This window comes from Lutjanus erythropterus, chromosome 6, assembly GCF_056507025.1.
Source record: "Lutjanus erythropterus isolate fLutEry1 chromosome 6, fLutEry1.hap2, whole genome shotgun sequence".
Lineage (NCBI taxonomy): Eukaryota > Metazoa > Chordata > Actinopteri > Lutjaniformes > Lutjanidae > Lutjanus > Lutjanus erythropterus.
In genome coordinates this window covers 26545174-26571784 of record NC_139322.1, presented here as the reverse complement: position 1 = coordinate 26571784, position 26611 = coordinate 26545174, and the positions used below count along the sequence as shown (strand labels likewise).

The 26611-nt window shown below is 39.6% G+C and overlaps 1 protein-coding gene across 3 annotated transcripts in view; it reads right to left on the bottom strand.

Annotated features, from left to right (window-relative positions):
• The window catches only part of LOC146325411 (TOX high mobility group box family member 2-like), a 114915-nt gene that overhangs the window by 58923 nt on the left and 29381 nt on the right, over window positions 1-26611 (bottom strand). For 2 of the 3 annotated variants that reach the window (XM_084721427.1, XM_084721426.1), the window contains exon 2: window positions 10548-10640. The exons of the other annotated variant lie outside the window; for it this stretch is intronic. In XM_084721427.1, coding sequence (XP_084577553.1) covers window positions 10548-10640 — 93 coding nt within the window. The remainder of the gene's footprint in view (window positions 1-10547; window positions 10641-26611) is intronic. 3 annotated transcript variants of the gene reach the window in all.

The following is a 26611-nucleotide window of genomic DNA, read 5'->3' as shown; positions in this document are numbered from 1 at the left end:
GGTGACGTAAAGCCATTTGGAGAGCTTCTTTGGGATAAGATTCTCTGGGGTGAAAAGAGAACACAGTCACTGAATACCACCATCTTTAACCACAAAAACAGTCTGATCTTGTATTTTAGCTAAATTATTTGACTTTTAACTGTTTATTTAACCTCTGAATGAAGTAATAATGTCAGAGGTAAGCCATGAACATGTGAATGTCTTTATGAATGTTTATGACTGTTGTCGTAGGGTCAATTATGTCATTTTAATGTAGTAAGTTGACATTGTTTGAGATGTTTTTGTTATGACACCTTGACATTATCAGACTTAAAGAAACGGATTAGCTTATGTTTTAACATGACATTAAACATCAAATGTGGTTGGCTTTGACGTTGGCTGTCATTAGAGTATTATAAGTGTGTCACAAATATTTTCCTTGACCTCAAGCAAAGTGGCACATTTTGGACTTGTCATAAAGATGTTATTAATTTTTAGTACACGGTCAAATGCTTTTGTAACAGCATCATGAATATTTCCCTGGACTTCAACTAAAGTGGTACCATTTGTACTTGTCATAAAGATGTCATTAAATGTTATAAGGTCAGTTTGACGACAGAGTACAGCGCCAAGGTGATTTAACTTACAGGGTTAGCTGATGGACAGACAGTGGTTAGCTTGTTCACCTGTTGCTAAAATGGGCTAACCACTGTCTGCTGTTTCCTGAAAGACAGCATGTAAGGTGCCATGACATGGATATGACAGTCTAATGCAGGGGTGGGGTAAACAATGGATTCTTAGATGCTTCATAATTCTCTCGTTAAAGAATTTTAATTGATGCAGAAACGTTAATCTGAAATTTAAAACGTAATTCTCACCGGTCAGTCATAATGGACATAAACATGTGCGTCATGTTTACATTCTAAACTTGGCTTCTTCTTGAGTTTCGGTGAGGACGGCTGAACGTGAGAGACTGCAAATGCATACGATCTGATTGGGACCTCTTGGCCTCAAAAGCTTAAAATTTTGATGTATCAAGATGCATCAGTAATTGCTTTATGTTCGCACTGTAGCTCTCCGAATCAGAATTGAATTGTGGGGAACCAAGAAATTCTCACCCCTAGTGTAACGACAATCTTATGCACACCTCTTCGAATAAAGAGATACCAGTCAGATAGTGCTCATTTCCACCAATTACATTTGCATTATAATATTCACCAAAAAGGCCAAATACAGCTCAGAAAGGTCAGCCATTTTGTGCTTCAACATGGCTGCCCATATATTGCAATGTAAAGCTGTTTCCTCTGCTCTTCTCTCCATAGCTCTCCTTTGCACTGCCTCGCTCTCCCACTTAAAATGCCAATTTATCCTCGGCTCAATGCTATCAGCTCTGCCATTACTCCACATTTACTGCAGAAATCGTCCTCTCTTTCTGTTGTTCCCTCTTACTCTTTCCTCTCACTCTCTCCATCCTTCTCTTTATGTTCCACAGCCTCTTCCTCTTTTCTATTTTCCCTCCTTGCTGCTTTCTCTCTCCTCTGTTCCCTCTCCCATGTTCTCATCGTCCCCACCTCTCTCCGTGTTACAACCTCCCTCCACTTCTCCATCTCCCTCCTTCCCCCCTTCTCTTCCCTCTCTTCCTTCAGTGGGCCTTGGCATCGCTTTCTCATCGGCAGTCTAATTGGGCATTCTGCCTGAGACAAGGGCCTCATTAAGCAGTAATTACACACATGTTGTTTTCGGCAAACATCTCTATTTGGATTGCTTTGCATGGTAATTGTTCAGCAGGGACCACTGCTCGCGATGTTTCCCTCCGTGACACACGTGGTGCTGAGAGAGAGGAATAAAAACATGGAGAAGAGGGATAGAGAGGCAGGGAGGGGTGGAGAGGAGAGAAAAATAATAATAGGTTGTGGAAGGGAGACAAATTGAGAAATAAAGAATGCATACATGAGAGAGAAGGAGGATGAGAGTAACAGAGAGGCAGAAAAAGAGACAGGCTAAAAAGGATGAAGGCGATGCTGAGGCAGTAAATGGAGAAAGACAATGAATAAATGACAAAGAAAGAGGTACAGATTCAGTGTGAGAAGAGAAAATGAGGTGGAGAGGTAGAGATAGGATGAAAAAGACATAGAGAATGAGTAAATGAGGAAGAAAAGTGAGAAAGTAAAGACAGTGAGACAGAGAGAGACACACGCAGAGTGAGTCCCAGAACTAGGTCATGCCTCGCAATCATCGACAAAGCTGAGCGTTTCAAAAATAATGAAGCCACAAGGTGGAAGTAATGCTAACTAGCATATCCAGGGAAAACATGTAATATTTACACAGTGCTAATGGTGCAATACAATGCCTGGATCTTTTCATCTTAGAGTGCACCGGTGAGACATTTGATGGCGGGATTGGAGGCAAAATTACAGACTCTGCTGAAGATTGTTTTTGATTGATGGACAATTCATATAAGCTCCTCATAAAGCCTTCTAGGCAACATCTGTTTAGGGGGGGTGGGGAGTGGGGCGGAGATGAACTGCTTATGTGCCTGTGTAATGCCACCACTGTCCAATCATTAGAGTGAAAAATGACATCGTGATGATGAAAAAAAAAACTTTTGAAAAATTCTGAAAGCTAGGAAACCAATTATCCAGGAGGCAAAATGAAAATATATTTCCTTCAATTACACAGCTGGATCTAATGACTTGAAGTACACAAATAGCAACGTAAGCTGTATATACATATTATGACAGTACATACTTATGTATATACAAACATCAGTAACTAAATTACAGTCAGGTTTATTTATATAACATGATTTATTTATGAATTATTATTTATGACACGTTATCACAAGATTGTCTCCAAGGGTTTTACGAGTGGTAGAAAGTAAACTACACTCAAGTACTGTGCTTATGAAAAAGTTTGACACACTTTGGGAGTATTTCCATCTTCTTCTCATAGTTACTGATCGCTTTACTGCAGATGAAGATTTTACATACAAAACATAGGCTCAGCTTATATAAATATGATGCATTGTTATAGATTAAACCACTCAATAGTTTTTAAAGTGCTGTCATTTAAAATAAGTTGCAACTAAATCATTAAAATTAAATGCCGCTTATGTGTTCATGCATTAATATAAATTATAGACATCCTGAGAGGAGCCATTCTCAAGACAGTTTTTTAGAGTATTTTCACATTGTGATGTACGACTTTTACTTAAAAGATCGGTGTGTATGTGATAATACGCAAAAAAAACACAAAAGGCCCTATCTAGAGCCACTGTTTGGTTTGTGTCTACTACAGAAACATTGCGGGTCAATATGGTGGAATTTGGGGGTCCATTTTGGATCGTTTTGTAACTTCACAAGCTGGAGGCTCTGAAATACCCTTCACTTCAAAAAAAAAAAAAAAAAAACCTGGCAAAAGTCCAGAGGGTGAGGCTACCTTACATTAAACATGCTACAACTGCTGCTGACGTGGCAGCTCTGGGCAACAGTAAATGAGAGAAGACCCGAAAATATTTGTGAAAGCAGTAACCATGGCCTGAAAAACACTGAAGATTCCTGGTGTATGGTGCAATGACAAGATTTAGGCGAGAGTAAAAGCCAACCAAATCAACATTCAAGCAGACTACTGCAACATCTGTACAAGTGTAACACAAAAAAAATACATACAGTATCACACTGAAGAACCACAACAAACTTTCAGAACTTTTCAATTTATAAAAGGGAATCTATAAGCAGAGTGTGTAATACTTGTGACTTTAAAAGCCTTTGCCAGTACACCAAGTCTCTAAAAATAATTCTCTCACCGAGCGGAATTAATAAGCCCAGAACAGTACACAGCCATTCTGTGAAGAAAGGGGTGTGGTGGTGGAGGTGGTGGTGGTGGTGGGGGGGGACTCATGCAATATGTATGCCTGTTTGAGCACCCTTCTTCCTCATCTTCCCCCTCTTCTCTTTATTTCTCTTTTTACATCTCTCTCTCTCCCGTCCTCTGTTCAATTAAGCTGTAGGAGAGACCTAACAAACCTCAACCTGCAGGAGACAATGTGCCACTGAATTCTGATGTTGCCCAACTTGTCACTGCTGGTTCAAAGCCAGGCGAGACGAGGAGACAGACAGACAGACAGACAGGCAAACACACACACACACACACACACACATAACAAACAGAAGAAGACTGAAAGAGTGAAAGACAAAGAGGTTAAGAGACAGAGAGCAACAGAAAGAGAGAGAGAGAAGGGAAGAAAGAAAGAAAAAAGAAAGAAAGCAGGAACATATAGAAGGGGGGCCTGGGGGGGGGGGGGGGGGGGGGGGGCTCGGTACTGCTGAAATCTGATTGGCTATTGCAAGTGTCACCACATTATCCTCAAGTATGATGGGCTATCTGAGAGGGAGGCAGGACTTTAAATTTAATTTTTTGCATGTGCAATGGTTCCTTTAGTATGTAGCCTACTTCTTTTGTTTTCTTTTTTGTTTTTACAAAAACATACAAAAATATGCGGAAAACGGGTGAATGCATAATCAATTAAAATTATAAAATCATAAATACAAAACTATATATCATGGTGAAATGCTGAGGATGAATTAAAGAGTCTGCCTGACGATAGAGGTGCAATTGAGGTACAATTTCATTTTGAGGACTTAAAGGAGCAATATGTAACAATTGTGTACTGAGTACTGCAGTCCAAATAGCGAGTTGGAGCCATAAACAATATATTAATTAGGTTAAAATCCTATTTAATATATCTGTGATTAAAGCAAGATGTTTTCCCCCACCCCCCTCCTCCCCATACTCAAGGAAGCTCTGGCTGGCTGCAGAAGCTGAAGACCAGCGCAACATTGTAATCCGACAATTGCAAACAATCAGCTGTTTTTTTTACTGTCAACTGTCTGTTGAGTAAGGCTAAGCCTGAAAACAAAAGCCCACTGTTCTGGAAATACACACTCTAGAGTTCGGCGACTGCCTGCCATACTCCATTGACATATCGCTCAATTTAACCAAACATCTAGTCCTTCCAAAAGATTATTAACGATTTCTTACAACACTAACTTATTTGGCACTAATTTTAACTCTACTTAGCATGAAAAAATAACACAAATATATGAAAAAGAAATTTCAAAGGAGTACACTGCAGCTGTAGCACTGCTGTCAGAGAAGTTTCCTTTATCTCTGAAAACATATCATGGTTATTTTATGATTCACTACAGTATATTACAGATTTGTTCTTTTAACAATAAAGTATGCAAACTTTATATTGTATGGTGCAACTCTTGTCTTGTGCTTGGTAGGACTATTGTCTGGACTATCGACTAGGGCTTATATAGTGTTAGGGGTCTGCGGCTTTGTTGTGTCACCAAGCCACATTACAGGTCTACATAAACAATTCTGATCACAGAAATATTGAACAACAATTTAACAGTCTAACTCCACAATTCACTTCTACATATTTCTCAGCCTTTCACATGTTGCTACTAACTATTTTCTAAATGTTTAAAATACTGCTGTGTAGTGTAAAGTTAGTAATCAAAGTAGATGTGACAAATGGTAAATTAATGCTATTCTGAGTGTAACAGTGACCCACTACTGGGTCAAAAAGTCTGACAGAAAGAAAGGAAAGAAAGAGAGAAAGAAAGAAAAAGAAAGAAAGAAACATTGCAGTAGGCAGATTTCAGAGTTGCATGGGAGGAGGAGAGAGAAGAGAAGAGACTATAGTAACAATTCTGGTGTTGCACCACGCCCCAAGCAAACAATGAACATGGGCAAACAATGAACATGGCACACACACACACACACACACACACTCACATGCACACATATACACAAACACACACACACACACGCACACACTCACACAAAGCCCATAAAAAGCGCAGCCTGTGGCCATGGCGACACATGCTCTGTTGTCGTTAGATAAGGGAAACAGGGCCTCTTCCTGGGTGTGAGAGTTTGATCCTGCACACACACTATAAACACACACACACACACACACACACACACACACACACACACACATACACACACACACACACACTACAGCTGCAGCACTGGGGTCACATCCACCAACGCCCAGCATCTTCTGTATCCTCACCTTTATCGGTTGCATGGTTCATTTTCATATGCAAAACACAGGCTATGTTTATCTGGACACACTGTGCTCTGGTCAGTGGAGCACATAGACGGCATGATCAGATATCGATGAGAAATGCGCAGTATCTCTCAGAGGGATTTTGATGGAATTCTGTGTGGAATTTGTTGGTCTCCTGCCATCCTAGAAAGTATTTTGTCACAGGAATTGTGAGCATGAATCGGTTCCTCAAAGGAGAAAGTGTCTAAAACACTACCTGCATTACCTCTACAGCTGATTCTGTTAAAGAAATATTTTGTTTTATTGTCAGCTGTGATGGTGTGATCCATCAGCTCACATCTAATGAGCATCAGCTCTGTTTGTTATGATTAGGTCTAAAGCATTCCACAGTGAAACAATACACGCACACACAGTGCCCTTCCCATCACAAACGGCTTGGAAAAAAAAAAAAAAAAACATAATACAGGTTCCAACCGCTTCCGGCTCCACCTATACTTTGTGATGTGTAAAAATAAAAAGGCAGACTGACGCTCTCATTCATCCACTTTCTGTTGCAGTGGAGCAACCACAAAACAGAACCAGCAACAGTCAACAGCAGAGATGGGAGGGGAGATTGAGGAGAAATGCAGTGTGTGTGTGTGTGTGTGTGTGTGTGGAGGGAGGCCAGGTGGGGTGGTGCTAAATAAGGTTTTGTTTCCACTGTGAACTCTGAGTTCACTGTGAGTTGGTGAGTTCACAACAGGATAGAAATCTAAACTGTGATTGTGATGCATGATAACTCATACTGTTTTAACAGCAATCACAGGTCTATAGCTTCAAGAATGTTTTAGGAAATCAGATTTTCTGTTTTTATTTTCCTGCCTCTTTCTCTTTTCTAACTTATTTATCACCAAAACAACTCCATAAAGCAATCTTTTCTAATAATACTATGATTTCTGTTCCAAATGCAGGCACTCAAGGCAAACCGAAAAACAAAACAGTAATAATAGTCTTCAAATTCTGATATTGTGTTTATATTGGTGATAGCATATAGAAGTAACAAAATTACAACTCAGGAGCTACACAGAGTCATGTAACATGGTGTCAGTAAAGACAACACAGCTGCTTCATTTAATCAACCTTCCACATCTGATTGTACCATAGCAAAAGATATCATACCAAAGAAAAGATATCATTTAACTTTTATGGGTGAGAGCCAGAAGGATGCAATATAATAAATATATAAAATAGGACAGTGGCTGTGATCAATATTTTTTTATCAGTCACATGACTTCTTGTATGTAAAAGGGATTGCTTTCAGTGTTGAACTGCCTTGCTCTGCAGTTCCCTCACTTTTCAGGAGTGTTTCAGTGTCTTTCGGCTCATTGTTTGGATTTTTGGCCTGTAACTACTACTCTCAGCACAAAAGCTGACAGAAAAAGTTAGGGACTATAGCTGGTGGACACTGTTGAGCATTTAGCTGCTAAGGACTCAGATATTTCCCTCAGCAGGTGTTTGAGACCAAAACAGAACTAAAAGGAGAGTGACTATGAGATTTAACATTTATCAGACGGCCAAAACTCCAAATGAACGCTAATGTTGGTCTTTGCTGGATTTAAATTTGCAAGTGTTTGCCAGTGTTGCAAGATGTAAGTCAATTATGGTGTTAATACCATAACCTTGATAAATGTACAATATACAATCAGCCATTCCAAAAAAGGACGAATGTATGACAATTTTGCCATTTCAATGAATCCACAGTGAAATCTTGTTTATTGTGTGAGATCAACCAATCACATCAGCACCACTGATTGCACCAAGTCTGCCAAATGAACTTAAAAGGTGATAATGTCAGTGGTTTTGTTGTTTTTTTAGTCAAATGTACTTTTGTATAAACTCTATCCACGTGCAGCTTTAGAGCAAAAAAACTCCTCCTATTTGACTCGCTGGATGAAACAAAGCTGCTCTGTCTTTCAAACAGGTACAGTATGTCAACATATCATCGGTACAATCTCTGTCTGTGCAGTTTCTAAAGCAGAGTGCAAAAGAGGTCACAAACATGGAGTGCGCCACGTGAGAGTGAATGTACAACAGCATAACAGAAAAAAAAATTATGTCAGACCAAAGTGCCACCCACATGGCCTCCCTCATCCTGCCGCGGTGGCCTTCTACAGCCTGCTTGCTAACCAGTGCTGGGAAACACCTTCTAAGCATCGAGCACAGTATGCATGCAATTAGCAGCTAGGCCCAGCAGGTGCAGTCGTGCTATACTTAACAACATGGAGGAAAGTGGTTATCCCACTAGTCTACCTGACACTCATACTGTTTGGTCTGGGGTGAGAACACGTGTGTGTGTGTGTGTGTGTCAGTGTATGCACGTTTGTGTGTACGATATGTGTGTGTCCGTACAGTAAGAGCACGTCTGTGTGAGTCAGTGAGGTTTCTCTGGCAGCAGGAGAGGATGCAGAGCACTAGCCACTTTTAACTGACTGGGGTAAACAGCAATGAGAGAAGATAAAGGGCAGAGTGAATGTCACATTACCCAAGCCCTTTGCCTCTGTGCACCGCAGCATCAGATAACTGCTGCAGGAAAAAAAACTCTGGTTTCCTCTAGCATATAATTGGTTATCTTATTGCAATCTACTGCTCTCTTGCCTCTGCACAGAGTAAAGTATGAAAGAGCAAGTCTGAAGTCTGACTGTTCTGGCAGGGACTAAAATAAATCATTACGAACAGAGGAAATACATCAACCTATTTCTATAGGTGCAGTCATCTTTGTTGGGAGACACACAAAAGCTTCTGGTTGTGTGTTAAATTCAGTCTCCTATGTGCTTCAGTACTGCGTGGACTTAAACATGCAAGACAGAACATACAGTTATAAAAGGTGGAAGAGAAGTGTTGTAATTGTTGAATTACTGTGAATGCACTGTAAAAAAAAAATCACACCAGAATTTAGTGGAATCAACTAATCTTTTCTCATTAAATAATGTACATATACAAGTTTTATTTATCCGAGTTCATTAAACTTGAAATTTTTAGTATTTATTTGATGAGTTGACTGAATGTACTGATTTCAACCAACACATTAAATGAAATTTCTAAAGATATATAAATAGCATATTAGCAGAGGCCCAGCATGCACTGTTTGAAAGTTAAAACTCTCCTAGTTAAGCAACATATATGATGAAAACTTGCTGTGAGTCATTTTAAGATAAGTCATGTTTGCTTTTCACATTCATTTTCACATTCATTTTTTTTTACTTCTCAGTTAAAACAAATTTAAAAAGTTTATTTTAACAGCGTGCTTATCATATTGTGCTGCGTTCATTTTCAAACAGCAAGTAATTATAGGATTAGTAATACACACACAGATATTTACAGAAAACTGCTTTACAGTTTTACTAAACAGCTACATTAATGCTACATTATCACCAATAATATCAGACAGCCCAATAGATCAGGGCAGTTATAACAAAAGATATGAATGTCACAGGAAGTAACATTGCAACATCTTATTCTGATAGCGGGCTGCCTGAAGAAGTATCTATGTGTTGTTTTGGGCACTATACTATCTGTAGCATAATTCTGTATTATAGTCATTTATTCAATATTAAATACAAGAAAAAGTGGTTAAAGATTAAATGTGAAGGTGTCAAAAGTGCACACTTAATTTGTTTCTACGGATGCCCACATAGTGTGACCCAACCATAACAGCTACAGAGGCGTATTTTGCACCTTTGCATGTTTTCACACATATGTTGTAGCAATTAAGCAACACAACTCCTGACATCATCTGTGAATTCCAGTGAAGATGCCTGTTTTTAAATGCAAATACATGCAATATTTGTGGCGTGTGGTTGAGAATATAAAATAATGAGTTCCTTGTATGCATTCACATATGTACGTTTAAAGCATGGGCAGCATGTGCATGTGTGTGGTCTTGTGAGGATTTTCATGAGTTTAAGCAAATATGTCTCTCCTTGAAGAGCAATTTCAATACAACTGGGACTGCACGTCACAGTTATTTTCATTATGGATTAATCTGTTGATCATTTTCTCGATTAATCGATTGGTTGTTTTGTCCATACTATGAAAATAGTGAAAAATTATGACCACTGTTCTCCAAATCTCAAAGTGATGTCCTCAAACGTCTTATTAATTTATATATTTAAAGATATTTATTTTACTGTCACAGATGACTAAGACACAGAAAAAAATCACATTTCAGAAGCTTTAAGTCAGAGAATTTGGAAATTTTGTCTTATAAAATAATTTAAGACATTTAATCAATTATCAAAATTGTTGTCAACTAATTTAATAATTGACAACTAATTAATTAATCGATTAATCATTGCATCTCTAATTGCAAGTCTAGGTATTCTCAGTTTGGAGCCTCCAAAATACCATTGGGCCCAGGTTAGTACCTTGTGGTACACCTTTCTAAATAATCCGGCTACAAACAGATGAGTTTTCAGAAATTGGAGGCTTGGCTACTGTATCTCACCACAGCAGTGGGCAGTCTTTTCCTAGCTGGATTGATGCCTGGAGGGGGGGCAGTGTGGAGCCTAACCCCTCGTTCACCCACACTGTACCGGGCCTGTGGTTAGAGAGAGAGACAGCAGGGAGAGAAAGAGAAGAGACAGAGAAGACAAAAGTGGGGAAGGAAACGAGATGGCGGGGCTTTAGTTTTTTGCGCGATACAAGCAGGGCATTTGTAAAGGAACATGTCAAGGGCCTCCCCTCCTCCCTCCTGAACCTTTCCCTCCTCCTCCCTTTCTCTGGTTGCTCTGCTCTTCCCCTTATGACCAGCACACGCGTGCAGGGGGAGGAGTAATGACATGAGACTTACACAGTGACTCTACGCAGCACCATGCTAGGGGAAGAATGGAGGTTAATGAGCTGACATCCCCTCCACCCCGAACACGCCTCCTCCCTATGCCCACCTCCCTGCTCTCTTATACACACTGACAAGCATATACACAAACCCCCTGCAAGACAGTGGGGCTGAACACTGGCTCTGAGCCAAGGATATGGAGACTGAAGGAGTATCATGGAGCAACGAGTGGATTTACACCGTCTCCATGTACATTAAACACAGCTTACAGCAACCGCTGGGTTATGAACAACTGTGAGAGTAATCTAATATAACCTACATTATAAATAAGACCTGCAAACATCAGCTCGTGTAATCAAAACCACATAACAGAGTGAGCTTCAGCCGCACTAGTGGACCAACAGCGCTGAAATGCTCATTACACAGTGGAAAACATTTTGAATGGTTGAAAAATGTTTCAACATGCAGTATAATTTGAGGGTGGCATCACGTTGTTACCTAAATGAAAAGGGCTCATCCCCTGCAGACTATAAGTTTTAGGATATTTTACACGCCCTCACTGGGTTTAGCAGTATCTTGTCATCAAGTTTCGGAGAAGTGGAACATTTGACTTGCTGGTGGCACTGATGACTGATGCACCATGCTTAATACCATGCTTCTGACAAGGCAAGCAACCTCTACAACCTTTATGTTCAAGTGTTTTATTTTTCACGAGGTTTTGCCTCAACATTTCACTCTAAACTAAACCGTTTTTTTCTAAAAGGCAAATGGACTCATATGGACAGTCATATGGACCAGCTAACATTGTCACCTTTCACTGTTAGTCAAGCTGTTACAACTAAAGGCTAAAAAGACAGTCCAACCACAAGTGTCAACATCTGACAAACACTTCACAAACACAAACACAACGGTTAACTTGTTAAGGACAAACAGTTCCAGACCACAGACCACGGGCTCAGCTCTGCCATACTATTGTAGTGCATGCAGTGCTGTGAATAACTGATCAGACCTTCAGATGAGCCCCCATTTCTTGGTTGTCACATGGCGGTGAGTGGGCGTAGAGGTGAAGATGTATTGCATAGATCTTAAGTAAAACCTCAGAGGGCTTTAACTTGCATCACCGGAAAACCAACATGTAAAAGTGACAGTTTTTAATAGATAAGACTTGAAGCATGCACAGACACAAATAAAAGACAGAGAAAACAGTGGGGTTCAAAGGGAGGTTTTAGAAAACCTTTCAGCAGATAAAAATTTAGTTGAATGCAAATTAATGTAAAAAACAAAAAAAAAGAAATTTGCATGAGCCTGCCTGAGGTTAAATAAACAGATGCAGGTGCGCTCGACGCTGACATGAGGCAGATTTATTAGTTTGCCAATGAGACATTACAAGACTGTTGGTGTTTGATCTATGTATAACATAAGCCTCTGCTATTCATATAGGTCCATACTGGCCTGCTGCATGCCTGGTTGACAGCTCCATTACACCCTCCACACCCCATCTTAAGAGGCTGGACGCTACCATTTGAGCTACAAGCTTTCAACAGTGGCGTTCGAGACATTTCTTTTTTTTTTAAATAAAATGTCAAGGCATCCTACTGTAATAGCTGATCTGCCCTAATCACTTCAAATAAAACGAGTAAAAAATGTAAAAAGCATGAGTGTAAAATAACATCCATCATAGAATAAAAGAACATTACCAAAAGCAGAAATAGAATCAACAATGGTGCCGCGAAACACTTTTACAGAGCTTGGAAACAATGGGAGATGGATGGTTAGTCATTAGTGCCCATTGTGAATCTTTCCAGTGAGTAATTTGTGGAAAGGCTTGTGCATTTTTAATATTCTTAAACTGAAGAGCCCTAAGAACACAAACTCCATAAAATAATAACAGGCATTTCACCTTAGCACTATCTGGGCTTCTCAATTATTTACCACTAATGAATTGCCTCGGGCAATATTCTTCCTAAGTACAATATCAACCATCCCAGAGAGGCTGAATCAGCTCGCTCAAATACTTAAATACATTTACTCAATTATGCTCCCTGTCCCTAATATGAAAGAGACAAGGATGTGCAAGCCTTAACTCCCTGCTGTTTCATATGCTCTGATTCAGCCGTCATCTTTCAAGAAAAACCTCACAAGCACAACAACTCCTGTAATGATTAATTAATACAAATATTTTCATAGAAAAACAATGACAAGGACCTTAACTTTTCCTCTATTTTTGCATCTGTGGTGTGGGAGGACACAATAAAAGGATGTTTGTTGTTGTTGTGTTGTCTAGCCTCTGTAACATAACAGCACTGCAGGCCAGTTGCCAGGCATCCACCAGACTTTGCACTTTGCAGCCAAACATGCCACATAGAAATATCTTGCCGTTGCCACACATGGCTGATGAGCCTTCGAGAGCCTGAGGGAGCCTGAGAGCATCATACCAGCAGCTCCCAAGACAGGCAACCAACAGGTAGGAACAGGATGGAAATGAGCAGAAAGAGCATGGTACCAAGTCAAAAAGTAATGAAAGTAGTAGAGGCGTCACTATTCTTTCAAAATTTGTCTCAGTTGAACAGCCGGGGAGCTACGTTGTCTTATCTTTGAAGTTTGAAATCATCAAACTAGAGCTGCAACAGTTAGTCAATTAAGGAATTAGTTGTCAATTATTATAGTAATCGATAGCCAACTGTTTTGATTATAAATGAACTGTTTTGAGTCTTTGTTGTTTAGAAAAAAATGTCAAAATTGTCAGATTTCTGCTTCTCAAATGTAAATGTTCGCTGGTTTCTTTCTTTACTCCTTTATGAAAGTATCCTGAACCTGTTTGGATTGGACATTTGAGGACATCACCTTAGTACAGTGATCAACATTTTTCACCATTTTCTGCGGTTTTATGGACCGAACAACTAAATGAAAATGGAAATAATCATTTGTTGCAGCCCCACAGTCTCCTTCAAAACAAAGTCTCAACTGCTTGCAGGAAACTGTGTAGAATAACCTTAAGCATATAAACTCATCACCTAAGTGAATGTAAATAGATTCTACCATCTGTTGGCTTCGTCTATAGGGGGCAACTTCATACTGTGTATCTACACCATGTGCCTGTGTGCTTTACTCTACTAACTGTGCCTTAGCCATATTGCCTTATTATGCTCATATTTATCACTACTGAAAGTGAAACCAAAAACCCAGACAGACATAAAGGTACATGCACGTTTCAGATATTTCAGATGAGAAATATCACCTGCAACAACACTTTCACAAATCAACATGTGTTTTTCTTTTTTTTTTTTTTGGACATTTCCTATGGAATATATCATATTCATGATGATGAGATGATGATGATTCACCTACAGTACTGTTCAGACATTAGTAGCCGTGGTGAAAAAGCAACATATTCCCATGGGATGGTGGTTTACTTGGACTGGCAAAATAATTAGGTTTGAGTCTGTCAACCAATCAGAGGCTGTGTTCCTAACTTGTCGACCAGTCAGAGGCTATGTCCATGACTTGTCAAGTGTGACAACACTGATCTATAGATGTATTAATCGATCCATGCACTGGTCTCAACATGAGATTGACTGGGCTGTGGATACATGAGTTACGATTCAATATATTGTGATACTGTAAGCAATGCAATATATTACATTTTTTTTTTAAATATAAGTTTAGGAAAACTGCCATAGTGTAAAGAACATACCATGTACAAAATCTGAGTAAAAAAACATAAGCACTGGGATCTGCATTTATTTTTATCATCCCTGTAGCATACAACATCATAGCACTACTTTTTGTGCCATCTGAGCAAAGGAAAGATATGCTTACTTCTTCATGTCTCAGTTTACATCATTACATTTGAGTGGAAGAATCAAATGTCTGAAAATAGATTACAGCACTGCCATGAAGTCTCATTCTTACACCCCGTTGGACATATTATAAACTATAAATAAGCTACATATAAGTGTTTCCCAAAGCTTTAGAAGAACTGTGGTCCTGCAATACTGTGCCTCTTTTTGTTTTTTATATCCAGTGTGCTTGAGCATGTGCAAGTGTTTATAAATGCGCATATTTTATATCTGCAGTCCACTCAAAGTAACAAACCGAGCGTTCAGCTCTATTTTTATGATCGACATTGTTATCACCATTCAATCAGGACGATTTCACAACCATGATCCCTCCACTGTGTAACAGAGCAGTTCAGGGCCTGACAAGCTTTAGTCAATTCCATGCTATCCGGATATAATCATCAGTCTTTGGCTGTAACTACACCAGAGAGAAATTTAAGTGCAAAGGATCCCGTTCCTAGACAGCTGGTAGTTGTAAATTCCTATCAGGGAATAAAAAAACAGAGAGGGAGGGAGAGTTTGAAAGAAAACATATACTATTTTCATTTCAACTGCTTTAGGGATTAAGGCTCGGGGCTCTAGAAAAAAAAATGCATTAAAATAATCCACCATTTGCATGTTTTATCTCACAAAGGAGGCTCACATACACACACATACACACCAACCAACCCCCACTCTCCCTCCCTCCTCCCTTCTTCTCCTCCGTCCCCTCCCCCATTCTGGGTGAGCACACACACACACACACAGAGACACACGCTCATACACATACACACGTCACACATATACACACTGTCATCATTAAACACACACACACACACACACACACACACCGAGATCAACCTGCTGCCATCTGCTCTACGCGCTCTGTACAATCCTCGCAGAATACATTATTCACTACAATACATCACATCACATTCCCTCAATGTCATAGCCTTGTGCTGGAGAGGAGTGAGAGAGGGAGAATGGGGGAGAGCAGAAAGCAAAACAGCTATTGTACTCTGAAGAGAGAGAAAGAGAGAAACGAAAGAGAGAGGGGATTTGGCCTGTTACATGGTACAGTGGGAGAGAAAATTAAAGGCAGTTTGATTTGGCTTTTAGGTGAAACAAGGTTGTCAGCGAAACTTGTTCCAGTTACAGCTACCGGGATAGATTAAAAATCCAGACAAGGAGGTGAGTGTTTGAAAGTGAAGGATAAGAGCAGCTGAGAAAGTGAGAAGAAGAAGTACAGAGAGCATGAGAGACACCTGGCATAACTGGCAGGAGAATACACAATTTAACTTCTTGTCAAGGCATATTTTTTGTGTGAGGTCTTTTTGTTTCTTCTTCATTTCTGTAAGTGTTTTTAGCATTTTCAAGTGTTAAAAGTATAACGCAGGTGTTACTTGATATTTTAGTTACAGACAACAATCCAATGAAAAGTCCAAAACTAACAACGTGTTTGTCTGTCTCTCAATATTTTCCAAATTCCCTCACTTGTCTGAGGCACTCAGCAGCACCTTTTGTCCCAATGGAAAATGCCAATTGTTAAAAACTGGTCACAAATATACATTTGGTAGGTGGGCTACACTTTATATATTGCCTTTCCAGTCTATCGCCAACATAAAGCATTTTACAACTAACTATGGCAAAATTGCAATATGACCTACTGCAATTTTCAAAATTGTAGGAGGCACGTTAAATATTGTCGAGCTACAGAGATGTCCTGGCCTACATATCATTCTACACACTTAAGAAAACATCTTCATTTGGTGCAGATCCTCAGACCATAATCACTTTCAGTGAAAATCAGAATAATGATAATGAACACATTTTTGCTCTCTCTAATACTGCAAATCATACCACAATTGTGATATCAAAATAATCACAATTACATGTTTTTCCTAATTGTTCAGATGTTTTTACAACTACATGTCACATTCACCCTTTCACACACACATATTCACGCACCAATGGGACCGCCATTCCGGGCAAATTGGGGTTCAGTATCAGTATAAGTTGGGGGAAAAGTTTTAAAAGAAAAAAAAAGCTCTAATATTTTAAATGAACAATGGATCAACAGAATTAGTGTACTTTGAAAACGGTCGCTCATTGGACAAACTCACAGTCATCTATACATCCTTGCCATCTTTCAGCTCATTGGTTTGATTTTACAATCTGCAGCTTTACTGTTTTTGTTCACTCTCTGCTATCATCGGCATCATTTTCAGCCAAAGCATGCAGCTGCTGTCACCAAGAAAATTCTCTGATAAACCCAGACCAGGGCCAAACAGAAAGACTACCTACTGAACATAGCGGAACATTTCACAGGTAAAAAAAAAAACATGTTTCCTTCAGGAGTTGGTGAAAAGCAACACAGAACTAGAAGGAGAGTGATTCTTGGATTTGCCAAGTGGATAGAATCATGACTCCAAATGAATGTTAATGCAGCTCCATATCTGCTGGAATTGCAAACAGGCAACTATTTGCTAGAAAGTTTGCCAATGTTGGGTTTACAAGCTGTTGCACTACCCAAAGTGGCCAAAAAATCAATTTAGTCAGGTTTACCATTTCTTAGGAGCGAAATGCATTGTGGGGAGTTATTTTGAGCTGCAGATGAATACATATTTGAATGCATAATTACAGCATTAAGTGTATATTAATCATGTGTTTTTAGTATTTTAGATGTCAGTGGAGGGCTGAGCCACACATGATTAACCTATATCAGGATTTGGCTGCAGACAATACTTGTTAGTCAGAGAAATAAATTGTTGGTTTTGATCTTTCCATGGGGTTTGTTGAAAATAAGAAATACAAAGAACAACTCAAGTCTTATCCTCCAAGTGTTAATGTACTCTAGATCACTAATACATCATTGAATTGTTTACTTTGCTCTGTTTGTGTATATGCTTTGTTGAACTGAATTTAAATGAGAGAAGTGCATAAAAAATGACATATTTCTGCTTGCTTTGTTAACATGTTTAACTGTGTCCCCGTTGTTTCTTCTGTGCAAAGCATGAACACGTGTGTCTGTGTTTGTGTGTGTGTGTGTGTGTGTGTGTGTGTGTGTGTGTGTGTGTGTGTGTGTGTGTGTGTCACCATTGTGCTGTGGTGGCACAGAGCAGAGGGAATGAACAGCTGGCAGGCCCACACTTGACTACGTATTGACCTGCTTTGCATTCACCTGTTATTCAGCCGAACCTAATGTTTCCACTTGGCTCTGCTGCAGCTGAGCTGCAATTAACCTCGCTGTGAGAGCAAGGCAAGCAAGACTTAAGTAATTTGTCAAAGTAGTTTGTCGAACTTTGCTAAATGTCATTCCACCTAATCCTGTAAAATTAATAGTTTTTTACTTAAATTCACCACTTTAAGAATGAAAGAAGAAAGTTTTGCCCAAAGAAGGACTTCTAACCCTCCTTACATTTAAAGTACCTGTAAATACAGCCTACATTCAATCGCTAACATACCATTTTTCATACTCTTAAGGCTCTCGACAGGGTGCAGGTGATCTCCTGACTGCAGATAATTAGCCTTTGAAAATGCCATTTGCCTGTCTAAACACACCATTTGAATGGGAGAAAGCATCGCTGCATCAGATGCTTCCCTTCTCTCCACTCCACTCCTCCTCCTCCTCCTCTTCGTCCTCTCATTTTTTCCCACCCTCCATTCCTCCCCCCCCTCTCTCCATCCTCTTTTCGCAGATGCTCTCTCGGCTCTTGTCTGTGTTTGGGCTGCGACTGTGAGGGGTCACCGCCTGCCTTGTTCTCACACGTGGAGCACTGAGCCTGTGTGTGTCTGTGTATGTGTGTGTGCAAGAGAGAGACACACAGCACACGCTTGTCTATGGATGATTATATGAATGAGTGTGTGTCTCTGTGCATGTGTGTGTGTCTGTGTAAAAATGTCAAAAAAAGAAGTGTTTAAGTGTGTGAATTTATCCAAATGTCTGTGCAGTTGAGCCTGAGTGCCTTTCCCACTGCGTGTGTTTGAAAGTGTTTGAGTGTGTATCTTTGTCTGTGTGTGTGTGTGTGTGTGTGTGTGCCTTGCTAGCTCAGTGCCAGGTCTCTCTAATGAGTCTGTCAGGCGCTGTTAGCGACGGCGTGCTCCCCTGGCTCAGCGCACTCCTACAGACACACTGTGATTAGCCGGGCCAACGGCACGCCACCGGGCCAGATTAAACACTCACCACGCCGCCAGGGAACACACACACACACTCACACACACACACACTCAGCACAGCACACATTACAGCGAGCATTACACTCGCTAGCACAAGCACTGCACACACACAGCCGTATTCAGACACATACAGCTTCATCATCATCGTGCCTATTAGCCCGTTCTGATACAGTAACATGTACTTGGCCTCCAGAGCCAGGTGTTGATGCCGCTGGAATTGTAAATGAATGTGAAATATAAACACAATACAAGCTGTCTATAGCACCGGAGAGAAAAATGTTAATATTTCATTAATATGTCCGCCTTTATTGAATTCCTGTCTGCCACTAATCTTGAACATCAGTCAGAATTAAGGCCAGCCCTTCTGGCTCCAGCAGCTTTCAACATCTTCATTAAAGCGACATGATTCACTAATTACAGGTAATTACCCTTTAATGAGCGGCCCAGATGAATGAGCAGATATGCAGAGGAGGGGCAGGCCTGAGGACACGTCGTTTTTCAATTCCTCAAGGGCCAAGAACGGACTCTGGCTGGGTGGTGCAGCTCGACCGTTAGCTGAGACATGGTGGTCTGGTAAGAAAATGCTTGACCATCACTTACACACCTTTCAGACATAAACGTGGTGTATGATAGAACAGAGTAGAGCAGAGTGAACTGTACTGTCCCCAAGGGAAAATATGTATTTGGCAAAAAATACTGCCTCCCAATTGCACGCGTCTGTCAACCAGCTAAGTTTACATCCATGTCTGTCTGGACTCATATAATGTATGTAGACTTTTAAGTTATTCAATATGGAAGGTATCACCATACTGACCTGTGACTTTGGGGGGAATTTAATAAAAGGTGTTAACTGTATTTCTGACGAATGTAAGTTATATTTCAATATATTGACATGTATGATTCTAGCAAATAATTTCCAGTAAGAAACATGCTGCTTTCAGTTTGAGACTATAGTGAAGATGATCTGTGACTTTTGTCATCACCACTTCATTTTATCCTATTAGATATTTGTATGAAATTTTGTCATAAATGGCATGTGCATTCTTTAGTTATGGACAAAAATGTGTTTGTGAAGTCATAGTAACTTTGACCTTCTACCCCCCAAATCCATCCTTGAGTCCAAGTGGACCTTTGTACCAAACCTGAGGAAATTCCCTAAAGGCATTCCCGAGATATTACCTTCACGGTGATGGAAGATGTGAGGTCACAGTGACTTTGACCTTTGACCACCAAAATCCTTGAGTCCAAGTGGACATTTGTGCCAGGTTTTAAGAAATTATTTTAAGGTGCTCTTGAGATATCGTGTTCACAAGGATGGGACAGACAGACACACAGACAGACGGACGCACAGACGGCTGGATAGAAAACCCAAAAACATAAAGCCCCTGGCCACAGCTGTCACCAATGCAGAGGCATGAAAATATCACAAAAACATGACCAGCATTTGATACAATGCTAGACAGTTGCTAAACAAGAAAACATCTTAAAAGATAAAAGAGGCATTTGACTATACATTTGACATTTACAACACTGTGGCTTAAAAAAGAAACTGCAAGATTTTAAGTGCCAAAGTGCTAAGTGCTAAAGTGCTTGTGTGTTTATTGAACATTGCTCTATTGCACTAAGATTTAGCATTAGAGTTCAGCAGCTTGATGGAGGCTCGAACAGACGATAGCTTCAAGCTGTTTGATTTGCACTTTGGCACACAGAGTTTTCTTCCTGATGGTAGAGGTTTGTATTCACAGAAAAAAAGGGGATGTTGAGGGTCCGCAAAGATTTTTGTTGCTTATTTCATGACTGCCTGCCAGTACACGCTATGAACTTCTTTTGTCCTACTTTTCAAATACTTTGTCTCTGAACTTTTGCCTATATGAAACAAAACTGTCTGAAAATGGGTTATCTGAATATTTGAACTAGACAGGTACATACTGGGTTGTCTCTTTCCACACAAAAACAGGGTCAAACTTTTTGGTTGGTAAGCCCTTAATATAAAGTTGTGTCTGCCTGTCACAAGCTTCATTTGTCTATGAATTCCAGCCATTAAAAACTCCCCTCACAAAGTTTATCTGAAGCTAACACAAGGCTCCAGCAGTCTGAGTTAGTCAAATCAAGTGGTTATCTTCCAGGTACAGCCTTTTTAGTACAAAATTCCTTCTTTGTGTTTCGTTGGACCGTGTTTCCCCGTTGAGCTGCAGTGGAAGGACAATAACAAAAAGACACTCATAGTCACTTCAGATCAACATTTTTGCACAGAACGAGGACTGAGGAGTCTGTCCCCCATCAGTTACACTGGAAGCAGATTAGGAATGGATCACCATGAAAAGGGGGAGTAATGATAGAAAACACAACCAATTTTAATGATCATATTGGGACATGGCTCTTGTTTTAGCACAGACTGAAAGACTGTGAGCCTATTCTTAAAAGGTCCAGTGTTTAACATTTACTGGGATCTATGGGCACATTATGCCTGGAATCAAATATAATCATATGTTTTCATTAATGTATAATCATCTAAACATAAGAACTGTTGTGTTTTTGTTACCTTAAAATTACCTTAAAAGCTATTTGGTTATCCATTAATTGCTTGAGTCATTTTTGTAGCAAAAATGTCAAGGATTTGCTGGTTTCTGATTCTTAAATGTGAGGATTTGCTGCTTTTCTTTGTCATTTCTGATAGTGAATGAAGAGTTTTTGGTTTTGGACTGTTGGTTAGACAAAAGAAGCAATCTGAAGATGTCACTTTGGGCTCTGGGAAAAGGTGATGAGCATTTTTCTATTCTTTTGACATTTTATGGACTAACCAATTAATTGATTCATCATGAAAATTAATAAATTAACTGATAATGAAAATAATTGTTAGTTGCAGCTCTAATTACAATGAAGACAACCAGTTTTAACATTAGTATATGCACGTGGCTATTGTTTTAAGACAAACTTATAACAAATGTGAATCCCTTATTTTATGATTGAAACAAACAAAAAATAGAAGAAAGTCATAAAAGAACAGTCCTTATTTCTGTAACTGTAGATTTGTTTTTCTGTTCTTATACCATTGATCTATTTTTTTATTAGCAGAATTCTTCTACACACTTGGAAGGTGAGGGAGATGTAAGGTGTTTGTAATCTGCAAGTTCACCACTAGGTGCCACTAAATCCTACACACTGGTCCTTTAAAGCATCTTTACATTCAAAAAACATGACCAAGTAACATCAAATAACATCTGGTATCCACCCTGCCTACAGTGTTGAATAACCCGTACTGGACCTGAGTCAGAGAAGCTGTGATGCCCCTTGACACCAACAACAAATGTGTTTTTTTTCTGGATCAGTATTTACAAGAAATTTTACTGACACTGTAAAGAAGTGAGATTTGTAACACACGTGAGGCGGTAATGGGTTAAAGTGGGCAGCTTTTCTAACTGTGAAGGTGTAGGAGGTGCAGACTGTAAACTCAGAGGTGTTCAGTGTTCCTCTGTTGTCTCTCTCACCAAGAAAAAACGAATAACTGAAAATGAGACATCTAACAAGCTGCCAACATTAAAGGCTGAAGTTTCTCATCTCGGGCCTGCAGAAGAAAAAAAAGTCCCTATAAGAAGTCACTGTATACCAATTTTCCCCTCTTTCTGATTCTTCACCTCCCCCTCTTTTGCTGACTCTCGTGCCAAGAGGCCTATTTTTACCCCTCCGTGTGGCATCTCAGGGTTTTCCTTGTCACCACCACGTTTCCTGTCATAATGTGAAGGTACGGTTGAACGGTGCAGTTACTGAAAAGGCCCTGACACTGTCTGTCTAACTGTCTCTCTCTTAGATGTGGTCACAGATCTTTGTCTTCATATCCAGGGTAAGGGAGCATTTTACAGTTCATGAATTAAAACATAATTTCTTCTATCTAGAATGTTAGATACACGGTGGAGGACGCTAAGCAATGTGGACAGTTGTGCTGTGGACAGTGTCCGCTGCAAAACATATTCCACCACCTAAAAAAAACTGTCCATCTAAAATAATTAATATCAGTTTAACTGTATGTTATAGTTTTCCAATGGGAAACTGCTGTTATATAAGACTAACATCGGCCGCTCCAAACCAACCAGACTTCATTGGCGAAAGCAGTAATTCTACCTTGCACAGCATAGGACTTGCTGGTCTATTCCTGCCTCGACTGGGAAGTTTGTTTGTCTTACTGTTTGACTTCTGTGTTTTAAAAGGTCAATTTGGATCACCGAAGTCACACAATAACATGAATAAAAATAAACATATCAAGGCAACAGTAGAGCAGCAACTCCCATGTTCTGTTTTTGCAAAAGGAGTCTAGTTAAGCGACAGAAAGAGAGAGAGAAATATATAATATTATATCGGAAAAGGCATATTGCACCAGTGTATTTTAATGTACGAAAAAGAGCCTTTATTTGTATTTGCAGAACTAAATTAACATATTTTAAGACTTAATGGAACTTACTTAGTTAAGGTAAGTTAAGGTACTTCAATTTGTGGAAATCCTTTATAATAATTAATAAGTTAATAATTATAACTAAGTACATTTACTCAGGTACTTTCAAATTACATCCACATTATATTAATTTAAAGTTCTACTTAACTTTTTTACTCCACTACATTTACCTGACAGGTACAGTTACTGGTCACTGACAGGTAGCATTTTACTGCACAGTGGTTAATTTTACTTTTCATACTGATAACAGCTGATAATGTTTACATACTTTCACTCAAGTAGGGTTTTGACTGCAGGGCTTTTACTTGTGGTGGAGTATTTTCACAGTGTGGTATTAGTGTTTTTACTGAACTAAATGATATGAATAGTTCAGCTCACCTCTATGAAGATCACCTGGTCCCAGAGTGAGGCTGAGTTCCACTGTCACTATGTTCTCCTTATCATCTTCCTCTGATTGTTGTTACTTTATGGTGTCGGTTGATCAGGTCCAGGTTCTTTAATTCTAAGCCTCTCTTCAAACGTTCTTCTCTCAAAACACATTGTTTATGGTGACTTCGCAGATTTTATGACTCCATTCTAGCAGCTGACGCACTAAACTCCTCCAACTATCAACACATCTCACTCTGTGGTGTTTTCGAGCCTCTCGCTCTCTGCTGCCACCCAGAGGTTGACGATGTGTAAACCAGCTGCATTCAGATGAATTCTGAGGTCACAGGTTCTGTGCGCCCTACCAAGCTCCTATCTCTTCTATTGAGAGGATCAAACTACACATGTACAACATATAGCGAAAGTAAATGGGTGAAAAAATTACGCCCCAAGCCGGAAACATGTGACCTATCCGTAACTTTGGACATCGGAAAACCTTTTTAACAGCACATTTTAGTGCAGATTATACATTTTACTCACTAACTACACATTATTGTTGCTGCTCATTTAAAGAAATATACAATATACATTTTAAAGTAATTAAGTCTTCTTTACTGACGTTTTAAGATGTGGGGAGAGGTGGGGCGGCGCCCTAGCGTCCTCTATTGACCAGCCGCCACTGGAGCATTCCTTAAAACTAATGAGGATTTTCTGTGTCAGTTGATGCTAATGTACATTCAGTCATAGGTTTCATGATCTGGAAAGCTTTTATAGTTGTGTAATGTAACTTGAGTAATGGCGTCCTTCAGCCATTGTGAGGCGCTGTACAATTGTGGGTGGAAGATGTGCTGAAATAGTGCTGAGATACCTCATTTGCATAATTGTCCCCGATGCATTGCTGAGAGTTTAGGTTTGTGATTTTATGTTCCAAAATGCAAATGTTACTTTTTGTTAGTGTTTAGCGTGTTATGTGTATTTGTTGTTGGAGCTGGTTTATTGTTACACCATGAGTGAGGTGTCAAGCACATTTCTTCACTCCAGCTGTATATCCACTCTGCAACTCAGAAGGTGTTTCTCTTCTATATTACACAGTTGTAGAGTAAATTTGATAAGAACAATGCTCTTGATCCATGCTCCTAGTATGTAGAAATAAATAACACATGGCATTGTGGAACTTTCACTGGAACACGGAATAGTGACGTTGTGATGAATGACTTACAGCAATATCAGATACCAATATTGAATCAGATCAGTCCCATCTCTGCTAGTTTTATGTGCCTAAAATATGTTATGCTGCTGACCCTGCCCACAGCAGCTCATTGCTTCGCTTCCATGCAGGTACTTCTCTCTGCCCGCAAACTGGGGGCATGCTGTCTGCCATCTACTGTAGATAACAAACTGACTATGGATAAGTACCTCATATAGCCCTACTTCATATAATCTGGACTATCCCTTTAACACACTATAGTGGAAATATTAAGCCTAAATATTGGAAACATTTCTTGGTTTGCTGTCTACTGTTTGTTTGCCTTTAATCCCAGCCCCTGGGATTAGGATATTTACAGAAATAACCCTTTGTTTACAATAGGCTAATCCAATCACCACGCTAAAGTTCATTCAATTTGTGCCCTGACAGTGACCCTCCCTCCTCCAACCCTTACCCTCCTCCTCTAAAGCATATTTATCATGATGCCATATGCCCCTGACACAACACTGCGTCTTTTCTCCGGCTGAAATGTGCAGAATGTGATATACTGTACTGTGTGGCACAATAGAGTAATTGTGTTTTGTCCCTAGAGGGAAAAGTATGAGAAGAGGAGAAATATCAGCGCAGGATGTATGCTTTTCCAGCCTCATAAGACGATGCAGTTGTGAGTGAGGGCGGCTCGTGAAGATATAAATATATAATAAATATATAATAATATAAATAAGAAACTTGATTTCTAGGATGTAACTGTGTTGCCTGACCTCTATTACAGCAGGCTTTGGTGGCTTTCTCAGCTTTTTAATGTCAAGCCGTATCATTTTTTTGCAGCACTTTACTACAATATACTTTAATAACCTTTATCTCTGCAGGGCAGAACAGCATATGTATTTCAAGCAATCCAAAATCAGTTCCAGATGTATGTGAGAGGCTAAAATTCTTTTATGAAAGACAAATATACGTTTGGACTTGAAATGATAAACAATGAAATGCCAATAGACTGCATGAAGTTAACTGTCCTCTTTGTGCTGCACCTCTCCTCTAGCGTGACGCACAGTGCCTCTTTTGTTCTGCCACTCATTGCCTATGTTACTGTAGAGCACTAATGCACACAGATCGATAGCATACTTTCCATTTCAACACATTGAGCTGATGTACGGACACGCAGTTGGAATTGATCCTGTCCTGTCAACACAAAGTTTTAGCTCTGTATGTCTTTCTCCTGCTGCAAAATAAATGGTGTTTAAATAAAAAGCTTTTTTTTTTTTCCTACAGCATGTTCACAGTCTCGAACCTCTTTGTAGTTTGACATCTCTGTATTACATGTTGAATAACTGCATTGCTGCTGATGATGTAGGGCGAGGTGGGCGGGAGACACAGACACAACACATCAAGATCAAAACAGAACATCTAGCCCATTCCCATGAATCAAATCTGAAAACTTTCTGTCACTTCCAAATGCACACTGCAGACTTTTAATGATTGGGGGAAAAAACATCACGCTGTCTCAAATAAAACGGAAAAGTCATAACAGCCGTAAAAGCTATTAATACACCAATAAAATAATAAGGCTGAAATGTAAAGAAATATATATATGTATAAATAAAAACAATGTATGTCGCTTGTCGGTCTAGAACAAAAAAAACAGCAAAATCAATTTCCTCCCACAGGATGTCCACCGCATGCAAGCAGGTTTTTACGACCATGGCTGAAAGGTGCGAAA